Raw genomic sequence first — 13,110 nt, 5'->3', positions numbered from 1 at the left:
TACAAGTTCCTATGTGTCCTGACCCTTATTCACTTCTCTCCAGATCCTCTTGATCTTGGGACCTTGGAGCATGCTTTTCTGTCTAGGATGGTCTTTCCTCACTCTTCACCTGGCTGTCTTCGTTCTTGTCCTTTCGTTCTCAGAGTACACTTCACTGTCTTAGAAACTATTCTCTGTCCCTCAACCTAAAGTTGAACAGCCAAAGATCTAAGGTCGAAAAGAGAACAGTGTGTAGACAGTGGAGCTTGGTAAAATACATACTGGGCTTAGAGCCAGAGAATTTGCTTCTAGCATGGTGGGCATGTCATACAGCATTTGTGTTTCAGTTTCTTTAACCATTAAATGAGGCAGGCCACCTATCCATCCTTATTTCAGGAACCATTCTGCCGTTACCTTGAGAGATTAAATATTTGGTGGGATTTTATATACCCAAGCCTCAGGTTAAAGTCCAAAGAAAGAGTCCTAAGTTTTTTGAGAGTCATTTATTCACCTGTTCAGCAAGTATTTTTGAGCATAATCCCTCCTGTTACGGAACTTACGGTTTAGTAGGAGTAACAAATGTTTAAAAAAATATGTGTACTTATAAATTGTGACACCAGGCCAGTTGCGGTGGCTCACGCCTGTAATCCCAGCACTTTGGGAGGCTGAAGCAAGTGCTCTCAAGCAGTTTGAGAGCAGCCTAGCCAACATGGTGAAACCCCATCTCTACTAAAATACAAAAATTAGCCAGGCATGGTGGCACATGCCTGTAATCCTAGCTACTCGGGAGGCTGAGGCACAAGAATCGCTTGAACCCGGGAGGTGGAGGTTGCAGTGAGCCGATATCACACCACTGCACTCCAGCCTGGGCCACAGAGTGAGACTTTTTTTTTTTTTTTTTTGAGACAAACAAATTGTGACTCCAGCCCTGTAGGGCGGCAGGGTGTGATGAGTACCGGCAAGAGTGGATGGAAAGAGGTGTCCACCTTTGGTGGAGGGTTATGGAACAGTTTCTAAGACACTGATGTGTATTCTGAGATCTGAGGGATAGAAAGGAAGACCATCCTAGACAGGAGGAAAGAGCCTGCTCGAAGGCCCTAAGATTGGGCAGCTGTGGAGAGAAGTGAATTAGGGCCAGGCTGCATAGGAACTTGTAGGCCATGCAGGTAAAGGGTTGAGACTTTTTTTCTGAGTGCATTGAGAGCTTGTGGAAGGATTTCAAACTCTGGCATGTCTTGATTTTATTTATGTTGAGAAAAGTTATCTGGCTGCTGTGTAAAATAATGAAGGAAGTGGAATAGAGAGGACAGTTGGAAGGCCATTGTCAGTTACTGCCACAGCTCTTTGATACTGCCTCCCTATTGCTAGCAGACTTTATTGCTTATACATTCACTAAAATATATAAGTAGATAAAATAACATAAGCAGATAATTTAATATTTTCAGAGTACCTGCTCTGAGTACATGTAACTCATTTTGGAGACTGCTATTCTTGTATCTCAATGGGGACAGTTTTGTTCTCCAGGGGACATTGTAACTTTGGGTTGTCATAGCTTTGGAAGTACTCCTTGTAGAGGCCAGAGACGCTGTTAAACATCTTTCAGTGCAGAGGTCAGCTGGTCCACAAGAATTATCGGCTCCTAAAATAAGGGGCCGGATTTGAGAAACTCTGATACAGACATGATAATTATGATTAGGATGGTGGTCATAATAAGTCAAAATATATTATGGAGATTAAGATGTGTTTTAAATGTCTCATTAGTTAGAAATAGAAAATCGCAGGTGTGAACCTAAGGTGTCAGGAGAAACAGTAATTGCAGCTTTTTTTTTTTACTTTACTTTTTTTCTTTTTTCTTTTCTTTTTTACCTAGAGACAGGGTCTCATTCTGTTGCCCAGGCTGGAGTACAGTGACGCAATCTTAGGTCACTGCAACTTTGAATGCCTGGACTCAAGCGATCTTCCCACCTCCACCTTCTGAGTAGCCGGGACTAAGGTGCACACCACCACACGCAGCTAATTTTTCTATTTTTGTGGAAACGGGGTCCCATTGTGTTGCCCAAGCTTGTCTTGAACTCTTGGGTTCAAGCAGTCTTCCCACGTCCACCTCCCAGAGTGCTGGGGTACAGGTTTTTTCTTTCTCGTTAGAGCACCCGTAGAACTGACTTATGTTCCAGTTATAATCTTCATCTAAGGCATATATTCATTTGATTTCAATTTGTATGAATTTGATGTTAGGAATAATTCATTACTTTTGATTTTAATGGTAGTGTTTGCTGCAAGAATATGAGATTATTTTGAGGGTATTTTTTTTTCTTAACAAGGGATCAGTGTTTTTGGCTATGAGGGCAAAGAGGTAAAATCAAGATTATTATATAGGTACTTATATAATCATTTAAAATGTAACCATTGAAAAATGTAAAAACTGTTCTAAGCTCATGAGTAGTAAAACAAAACAAATAAAAAAAACAGTTGGCGGGATTTGGCTCATGAGCTATAGTTTGCCAAGCCCTGCTTTAAACTCACCATCTTAAGAGATAGTAACTAGAACATGGAGTAGCTATTTGAAACAAAACTATACTTGAAGATATCAATTATTTCTACGGATGATGTAATCATTTCCTTTAGAATTTTGCCTGGAGATGTGGGGAGGGGCACCTTATATTCATGAAGGATAAAAGAAAATATCTCAACTTGTGTTAGTAAGGGTGACTAACCTCTTTATACATTTTAAATCTCAGTGGGTTTTTTGTTTGTTAGAGATTTTCTGTTTGAATTTCAGTTTTTAAAAATTGATAAGCTGCTGCCCTCTTGTGGGAAGCCTATGTCATTGTGCTTCTTTGTGACCTTTATTTCTTTGCTTTATGGTAGATTTCAGTCTGTAAAATGCAACAACATACTCCTAGATGATCTTTACTTGGAAAAGTCACTCTGGCACTTAACCTGTTAATCACAGCAGTTACTTCTTAATGATAGAGTTTACTTATTGAATGTATTTCTGAAGGAAACAGAACAATGCATTTTGAAACTTCTCTCTGGTACAGCTGAGCCAATAGTTAAGTAATGAAGCATAGAACTTTTTAAATGTATGTGCTCCAAACTAATACTTTTAAACAGCTTTGAGATATAATTCACATGCCGTCCATTTCACTCATTTATATTATATACTCAGTGGCTTTGTATATTCACAAATATATGCAATCTCTGCCACAGTCAATTTTAGAACATTTTTATACCTCAGAAAGAAACTCTGTACCCCTTAGCTAATACCCTTCTATGCCTTTCTTGTCCTGCCCCACTTCTCCACCCTCAAACCCTAAGTTAACCATTAGTTTACTTTCTGTCTTTATAGATTTGCCTATTTTGGACAGTTCATATAAGTGGTATATAATATTTGGTCTTTTGTGATTGGCTTCTTAGCGTAATGTTTTCAGTCTTCCTCCATGTTATATCATGTATCAGAACTTCATTCCTTTATATCTGAACGATAGTCCATTATATGGCTATACCCCATTTTGTTTACCCATTCATTAGCTGGTAGACATTTGAGTTGTTTCCACTTTTTAACTATAATGAATAACATTTACAGAAACATTTATGTACACATTTTATGTGGACATATGTTTTTATTTCTTTATACTCCCAGGGAGTGGATTTTGTTTCAGATGGTAACTCTGTTTAATTATTTGAGGAACTGCCAGATTGTTTCCCAAAGTGGCTGCATCTGTTTGCATTTCCACCAGCAGTGTATGAGGGTTCCAATTTCTCCACATCCTTGCCAACACTTGTTATTATCTGACTTACTGATTATAGCCAGCCTAGTAGGTGTGAAGTGAAATCTCATTTGCATTTCCCTGATGATTAGTGATGTCTAGCGTCTTTTTGTGTGCTTATTGGCCATTTGTATGTCTTCTGTGGAGAAATGTCTATTCAAACCCTTTGCCCATTGATAAATTGGGTTGTTTCTTTATAATTGAGTTGTAATTTCTCTTTTGATTAATGTTTGCATGATATGTCTCTTTCTACCCTTTTACTTTCCACTGCCTATATCATTATATTTAAAGTGAGTTTCTTGTAGACAGTGTGTAGTTGGTTCCTGTTTTAATTCACTGTGCCAATTTCTGTCTTTATTTGGTATGTTGAAACTATTTTCATTTATAATAATGATTAATATATGAGGGTTTAAGTCTACTATTTTATTATTTGTTTTCATTTTCTCTTTTTCCTGCCTTCCTGTGAGTTACATGAACATTTAAAAAAGTGTTTCTTTTGATTTATTTATAGTGTTTTTGAGTGTATCTCCGTATAGCTTCTTTAGTGCTTTCTCTCTTTACAGAAAAAGTTTGCAGACTCAAGTTCTAGACTTCAAGTCTTCAAGTGAGGGAGAAAATATTATGCAGATTAAAATTGGAAAATATGTCATATCTATATCTGTTATATGGTGGATAGCACCACAAATATAGGAAGTAGTCTTCCAGTATTTGAAAACTTAATTATCTGATTCAGTCATCATTGACAGGCAAGTGGAATTTTAACATGAATCTTCATTATTTGTTTTTCTTTATTTTATCTTACTCATTAGCACAGATCCAACATTTGTTAGAACTGAGCTCATTCATCAATTGCAACCATAATTTAGCTGCTGATGTGAGTTGTTTGAAAAATCAACTAAAACATTCTGTGAGAATCAATTGACTGAGATTTATAATAAAGTACACTGTAGATTTTATTTATGAAATTGTGCACTATACATCTTTCATATCAGTAGTTTATAATAAATTATGTGCTTATGTGTGTATATGATTCTGTCAATATATGGACATGTGTGTGCACGTGTTGTCACATTTTGCATATTGCCTCTCTCTCCTAAACACAGACCAGTTGTTAAATATTTAACAGCACACCACTGGGAGTGTTACTATTACCTTGAAGTTTTGAGTTAAAAGAACTCAGAATTTTAGTTTAATAACTCTGATTTGAGCAATTGAACAAACTGAACTGATAACCAGCAAATGTGTCACTGGTACCTTACATTTTACAGTGTCATTGTCTTTATCTAGTGGTCAGAGCTGCCCGTGGAAGTCAATTATCTCAGGTAGTCACCATGTAAGTGACTGTCATTCAATGCAGTAATTTCATGAGTGCAATATTTCTTCTTAGTGTGGAGGAACTTTATGGTGATAATCACTAGGAGAATGTTCACAATTAGGTAAAAAATTCAGGAAAGAGTGCTCCCTCACTCTGTTAGCTTTTAGATTTTAAAAGATGCGAGTAGTATCTTACTTCTGTTTCATGTCACGCTGGTGTTGAAGAGAGCAGAAAGGAGATTATCTTTTGTTTGATACCTGAAGAATGGGGCAGAACATATGCTTAATGTGCATGTTTTAAGAATAATCTGAAGCAGTGCAGCACAAAAATGGTCAATTATTTCAGGCCTAATATTTTTTAATATATATTTCTATTTGTGAAATATTATTTAAGGACATTGCTTTAAAATGATTCAGTATTAGACTGTCTTCTCTGACTTAGTAGAGATCTTTTTAGTTTCCTCTGCGGCACTGAACAATTGAAAATGCGTATAGTATTCCTAACCTTTTTTGCAAGACTTTATTTTTCTGATATGTTATTGTACAATATTTAATTCTAAATTTATTTCAATTTCTCCCCCTTCAGTTTAATGAGTGGTGTTAAGAATAATGTTGGAAGAGGGATCAATGTTGCCTTGGCAAACGGTAAGAACAATTATTTTAGCTTATGGATGTAATCATTTTTCTGTCCCAAAGTAAAATGCACTATCAGAGGATCAGGTTAAAAAGTGCTGCTCTTGATGATAAAGCCCTCTCTCCCATCCCTGCCCCACAAAAAATCTACAGGTGGGAGACTTGGTGTCTAAGAATTTATAGTGTGTTTCTTGAAAGTATCCTAACTTGCTATGCAAGAACTTCCCGTAAGATTGTCAGAAAACAAGCCGTCTAACATCATATTGATAAAATCTTGCTTCGAATTTTGCAATCCTAACATAATAGGAAGATAGGTTGACAGGATTAAAGGTGTGTAAAATGACAAGGGATAGTGGACTATTAAATGGTGTAGGCGAAGGAACAAAGAATAAGAATTGACTGTAGTTTTTCATTATCGGCCACGTTCTTCTGATAGCTTAATTAGTATGAATAAGTTCATTGAATCCTGAACATCTCAAATTTTCCTTCAAAATCAAATCTGAAAACCTGAAACTGTAAAGTAAAGCCTAACTGCGTATTGATCCTCTCTGTTCTGGTACAATAAGTATTCCATAAAGCTGTGTAGGATGGTTATAAGATACATAGGATGGTTAGAAACCACTGTAGTTTCATAGTGTAGAAAAATATGTTTTACTACTTTCACAACAAGAGGTAAATTTTTGTGTTTCTACTTTCTTCATTTCCTTAGGTAGAAGGTTCAGCATCTATTTGTCTATTTCATTAATAGCAAAAAATACATTTTATAGAGCAAGTTAATGTAAATTTTATTGTAAAAACTGATATTTAATGTAGAAAATGGCATCTGATTCAAGGAGATACTTCTTCTCTGTAAAAGGTTTACTTTTGAGTAATTTTAAAATAACAGAATATGGAAACAAGGATGAAATACAGCTAACTGAATTGGAATGGTCCACAGTCAGTAATGAACTTCTATTTATCCTTTGGCTTAAAAGATTAATGAGAAAGTTGTATTAAAAAATTACTCTTTAAAAATATATTTCAGGTGCGTATGATTCAGATTTTAAGTTGTTCTCAAAGTAATTCCTTCTCTGCTAGTGAATTCACATCAATCATTGGATAAGATTATTGGTTTTACAGTGTATAATGTATTTCAGATGCATAATTTGATATGAATTTAATCTCTTTTAGGAAAAACAGGAGAAGTATTAGACACTAAATATTTTGACATGTGGGGAGGAGGTAAGTGTAAATAACATATGACTCTGTGTTCTTTTGCTGGCACTGCCTTAATCACCTCAATACAATGTAGCCCATTAATGAGAGAATGATAATGCTATTTGTGTTCGTTCATTTTGTTTCCCTTACTTTCTGTTCACTAAATGTCCGGCTGTATTTAAGTTATCATTCATGTTTTATATGCTTTGTTATTCTTAGAAGAAAATTTTTGTGGTGTGTAATTGAAGACAGTAATATCAAAATAGAGATTTTAAAAAAAAATTTCATCTTGTTTTCTACAGGACAACCAATTCAAAAGTTTGGGGCTCCTTTAGGTTTCTGTCTAAAATTAAAAAAAAAACAAAAAAAAACTATCATTCTCAGCAAACTATCTCAAGAATAGAAAACCAAACACCGCATGTTCTCACTCATAGGTGGGAACTGAACAATGAGATCACTTGGACTTGGGAAGGGGAACATCACACACCAGGGCCTATTATGGGGAGGGGGGAGTTATACCTGATGTAAACTGCATTGGGAGTTATACGTGATGTAAATGACGAGTTGATGGGTGCAGCACACCACCATGGCACAGGTATACATATGTAACAAACCTGCACATTATGCACATGTACCCTAGAACTTAAAGCATAATAATAATAAGAAGAAGAAGAAGAAGAATAAGAAGAAGAAGAATAAGAATGACCAATGTAAGCATTCCTAAGTGATGGGAATTGATTTTTTTACATGTGATTTTTCAGTCTTAAAAATAAATCATAACTAGGAGCATTAGAAAGACAAGATAAACTATCAGTTTTAGAAAAGCAATCCTGTTATTCATCACAGTTCTACCCTCTGACTTGTGGCTAATTTTTTAGGTAGATGAATATTTGAGGGAAGAAATAGAATTTTCTTTCTTGTTGACTGGATGTAAAGCAATCCACACATATTTTCCCTTTCCATATTTGGAAGTCCCACAAGGAGTGGGAAGAAGTTACCAGCATGCAGAGGCAAGGGACTGGCACCCCAAAGAAGAACGCTGCCCAGAAGGATGGGTTTTTTTCCTCAAGTTTGAAGGGAGGCCAACACTGGTTTATCTTTCGATTCTGTAATTTGGGAGATTTGTCAGTATGAGCATCTCCTCTGCACCTCCCCATTCCATTTATATATTCCCTAGAAACCAACAGCTATTAGGCTTCCTGAAATTCATGTTAGGGGTTCTCAGATAATTTAGCTTTTCTAACATATCTTCAGCTTGTAATAAGATCCACATAGCCGGACACGATGACTCACGCCTGTAATCCCAGCACTTTGGGAGGCTGAGGCAGGCAGATCATGAGGTCAGGAGAGGGAGACCATCCTGGCTAACACGATGAAACCCCATCTCTGCTAAAAGTACAAAAATTAGCCAGGTGTGGTGGCATGCATCTTTAGTTCCAGCTACTTGGGAGGCTGAGGCAGGAGAATCCCTTGAACCGGGGAGGCAGAAGTTGCAGTGAGCCGAGATCATGCCACTGCACTCCAGCCTGGGCAACAGAGTGAGACTCCATCTCAAAAAAAAAAGATGCCGTATATTATTTTGTTCTTAAATAAGGTTAGGACAACATTGCACAGCTGTCAAAGCTGTATAAACTTAAAATGTGACCATCAATTTTAGATTCTAAAGGCATAAATTGGTCCTGCCAAAATTTGCTGATAGAAACAGTGTTACAAAGCTGTTGTTGAAATCAGTCATGTGACCAGGAGCTCTGGTATTCCCTATTTCTCTTGTCACAGGTAGATTAATTACCGCTAGAAGCATTCTTCTAGTTAGGAAATTGTTGCAGTTTATTGCCACCTTTGCATTTCAGTGGAAGTAATTTGTTAGCTGCCTTGTTATATCTTTTTGAATTGAAAATGCTATTATGAAATATAATCAGTTATCAAAAATCTTTGGAATCTTTGCTGTGGAAAGAAACTGAGTACATTTGAAGTAACCCAGTTTTGGAGTTGAATTAGACTTCAGAGCTATAAGGAATCCTGACACTGTAAAGAGTTCAAGATGTTAAGTGGTTTGTAGAATCTGACCTATATATGTGGCATCAACAGTTTATAGTCACTGAAGTGGTTTATTTTGGGGTCCTTGTGGATTTTGATTTGGTAGATAAAATGAGTAGTGATGGTAATATTTGCTACAATTAGTTGGGCTTTTAGTGATCACCTAACCTATATTCCTTCTCCCAGTTTATAGCAAGTGATATACCTAAAATATCCTTTAAATCTGTGCCTATATGTATTTTTAGATTTTCTAAAAATTACAGGTATCTTTGAGAATCGGAGAAAAGCTGTGTATCCTCTTTCTAGTGAAGTACCTATATAAACAATGTTATGCTTTTGTTCGTTTTGTATGTGTGTGTGTTTTTTTTTTTTTTTTTTTTTGAGACAGGGTCTTGCTGTGTCACCCAGACTGGAGTGCAGTGGTGTGATCTCAGCTCACTGCAACCTCCACCTCTTGGCCTCAAAGCAGTCCTCCTGTCTCAGCTTCCTGAGTAGCTAGGACTACAGGCATATGCCACCTAAGCTCAGCTGATTTTTAAATTTTTTTGTTGAGATGAAGTCTCACTATATTGCCCAGGCCGGTTTCAAGCTTCTGGGCTCAAGCGAGCCCCAGCCCTGACCTCCCAAGGTGCTGGGATTACAGATGTGATTCACTGTGCTCAGCCCATACAAACAATTTTACATACACTTAGGGAGTCCGGAAACCTCCCATGCATAAACTCCTTAAGTTTATGCATGGACCCCAGAATAAGGTTTTTCAGGATCTCAATTGTTCAAATCTGAGAGATCTCTAAATTTCTTACTTCATAAGTCATGCTTTAACATGACTTTGCTATGATATTTTTCACTTAGCCCCAGAAATATCAGTACAAAAGACACAGGATAAATCAGGAATGGGAAATTGTAAGTTGATGCTGGGATTATATTAAGGGACAAACTTAACAGTTTTTAAACTCTTAATAAGATTTGTCTGTCTTTTGGATTACATTATTGCTTTACAGATACTTCATGTTTTATAATATTACTTTTAGAGATTATCAAGAGGGTCATTTTTTAAAAACCTCAACCCTTTCTTTTCCTTCAGATGTGGCACCATTTATTGAGTTTCTGAAGGCCATACAAGATGGAACAATAGTTTTAATGGGAACATATGATGATGGAGCAACCAAGTATGTAAACTTGAAACTTTACAGAACTTTTTGGAGCTATAATTTGTAATTACGAAAGCAATACATTTTCATTTAAAAAAAAATCTGTAACATAGAGCAAAGTAATCAAATACCAGATAAACACAACTAACATTTTTTTTTTTTTTTAACTTTGACTCCTTCCTGGTTTTCTGTATAAACGTTTATCACACATATATTGTCATGAAATTAGAATCACATCTTATATAACATTTTTTATGCTTTCATGTTCTGCTTTTTAACATTCTGAAATTGTTTTTCCTGGCATTAATATTCTTCAGTAGCACTTTTATGGTTCATCAGCAGTTGTGGGCTCACCTTTATTTAAAAGTTTCCCTATTATTATGTCATTAGGGTAAATTTCAAGAAATTGAGCTAATTGTCAAAGATGCAAGTGTGCTATATTTTAAATAAGTTTAGTAAATAATACTTTTTTAGCTTTTTCTTAAAATAGTATATGTTGTAAAAATTTGGAAAATACAGAAAAGCGCAAAGAGACCAAGTTCCAGTCCATCTCACTACCCACTGTAAATGTTGATATTTTAGTTTCCATTCCAGATGACTTAACACACGTGTTTTTTTGGTTTTAACTATTTAGAATGCTAGTATTTATAGCACATCTCTTCAGTTACGTGGTGAATATTTCTGCTTATTATTAAATATTCTTTATAAAAAATTGTTTATGTCTGCCTAGTCTGGTTTTTAAAATGTCATGATTTATAACCTGTTTAATGGGCTGCCTATTGCTGGACCCAGGCTAGTTCCAGTTTTCATACTTAGCAAAATATACTGTCTTAGAAAAGTTTAAACAGTCCATATCTATTTCTTTAAGGTAGACTTTTTTTTTTTAAGTGGAAATGATCAATTAAAGGATGTGCCACATGTTTTTAAAAATGGATTTTTAAAAATTTTTTACCAATTTTATATTTTTCTCAGAAGTTCCATGGCACCGATTGTTAATTTTTTTAAGTTTCTATTTTAAGAGTTTGAAAAGGTATCTTAGTTTACTATGCCTTTATCATTGAGATTGGAGTTCTTTCACAAGTGTTTTTTTTTTTTTTTACCCTTTTATGTAAATTGTCTTTTGACCATTCAGCTTGGCCTATATTGACTTGTAAGACTCCTTTATGTTTTAAGGATATTAACCATTTCTAATGTAAAAATAAATGTATTTATTGTACATTATTTGCTTTTGTGTTAGTGTAGGGTGCCTTTTGAATTTTAGAATTTTAGACTAATGCCTATATAGTCTATGGATTTTTCTGTCAGTCTGATCTACTTGTATACTTGAGAAGTATTTTTCCACCTCCAGATTAGATATTTAGATTTTTCTCTTCCAGTGATTTCACTGTTTTCATGTATTTTTAAAAACCCCTTTGTAATTTCCCCATGACATACAATGCCTATGTTCCTATGTAGATGTGGCTTTATCTCTGGGATTTCTGTTCTGTTCCATTCACTTGACCTATTTATCTCTGTTCCAAAAAGACACTATTTCAAGTATTTTAAAATTGTTTTATAAAAGTAATTATACTTCATGCCTCTCTGGTTGCGATTAAATCCCCTTTAATGTTCTTCTTTCTAGAAAAAAATAATTTTTCTCTGACTTTTCTTAAGATGACTTATCAAGGATAAAAAAACATCCTTTATAGAGCTTAATTGACAGAGCCTTAATACTACAAGATTTATACAGAAATGTGCCATGTCTTTTTAATGTATTGATTTTTATAAATATTATTTTATAGCTACATTATCACAGATTTACATGAAGAAAACAGTGCTCTTTATAAATGGTTGTAAGCTGAAGTAATTTCATTGACATTGTGCATTTTATCTGGTTCAACTAAGAATGTATTAAATCCATACATTGAAGGTTAACATAAAACTTGCCTATTCAAGCATTTTCATCCATTTAAATAGAATGAAACATGATGTAATTAGGCTCTCATCAGAAAACAGGTAGCTAACTATTTGCTTTTGCTGAGAGAATAGGCTATTATGTGTTAAATTTGAAGTTTTAACATTAAAAAGAGAACGCCCCACTTTTCTGAATTGACAAACATGACCTCCTTTTTTCACCAGATTATTTTGTTATACCTAATGGGAATCAGAATTGCTCCCCTTAATCTGCTAATATGCTAATAATAAATTGTAACCACAACAAAGAACTAGGGGAGGAATGATGTTTACTTTTTAACTGCTATTTTTTGGTGCCCATTAAATGCACCAAAAGCATCTTTGGAAGAGACAGTTCAACCTCTAGGGCAAAAGGAAAAATCTAAACTTTAATTTCCTTACATTTGGTCACTTGGTCAATATATGATTCATCTTCTGTGAATTTAAATGAATTGAGTTGTATGAGTTTGGGGCACATGAATTTATATTTCAAATATTTCCTTTTTCTAAATACTGGTAAAAGAAATTGTAAGCGTCATATCTTTTATACTGAAACGGACAACATCCTTATGAAAAGCAATCTACATCTATTATATATATATATACCTTTTATCTTGGCAGGTGTCTGATTGTGGCACATTTGCAGTGATTTACCAGTTGTGTTATATACCCTCTCTTACATATGAATAGAAATTTTGCTTACTGCTGCTGATGTATTATGGCTTTTCCTTATTTAAGGCCATTGAATTTTACCTCATTTTCTTCCACTTATACTCAAGAAAGTTAAGTGTGTAAATGGAATGTCCCAGCTCTGTCCAAGAGAGAAAGTTGGGTGGCATGTTGACCAGAGAAAGCAGTACCTAGCTCTCTCTCTCTCGTTGTCTCTGATCCTAGTTTCTTTTAATCATGATGAGCCCATTTTGCAGTGCTGTGAACTTCAGCAGATTGACTAGGACTAATCTTCATCACATTATTTCCCAGAGTGTGTTTGGTAGAACCCCGGTCCTTTACAAGTACATGTAATGGTCAAAGAAGTTTGAGGATGGTGCCTTATATTGTACACCTTTTCGGGATTCACAGTGAATGGCTCTGAAGCT

The 13,110-nt window shown here is 35.2% G+C and overlaps 1 protein-coding gene across 3 annotated transcripts in view; it reads left to right on the top strand.

Annotated features, from left to right (window-relative positions):
- Positions 1 to 13,110, top strand: part of LOC113224831 (protein FAM3C) — a 48,020-nt gene that overhangs the window by 26,517 nt on the left and 8,393 nt on the right. For all 3 annotated transcript variants that reach the window (XM_026454347.1, XM_026454348.2, XM_026454349.2), the window contains 3 exons: positions 5,650 to 5,708; positions 6,867 to 6,917; positions 10,015 to 10,099. In XM_026454347.1, the coding sequence (XP_026310132.1) occupies positions 5,650 to 5,708; positions 6,867 to 6,917; positions 10,015 to 10,099 (195 nt within the window). The remainder of the gene's footprint in view (positions 1 to 5,649; positions 5,709 to 6,866; positions 6,918 to 10,014; positions 10,100 to 13,110) is intronic.

The sequence above is a fragment of the Piliocolobus tephrosceles genome, unplaced genomic scaffold (genome assembly GCF_002776525.5).
Source record: "Piliocolobus tephrosceles isolate RC106 unplaced genomic scaffold, ASM277652v3 unscaffolded_41, whole genome shotgun sequence".
In the NCBI taxonomy this organism is placed as follows: Eukaryota; Metazoa; Chordata; class Mammalia; order Primates; family Cercopithecidae; genus Piliocolobus; species Piliocolobus tephrosceles.
The sequence above is the reverse complement of the archived record's forward strand: the minus strand, read 5'-3'. Positions and strand labels throughout refer to the sequence as shown.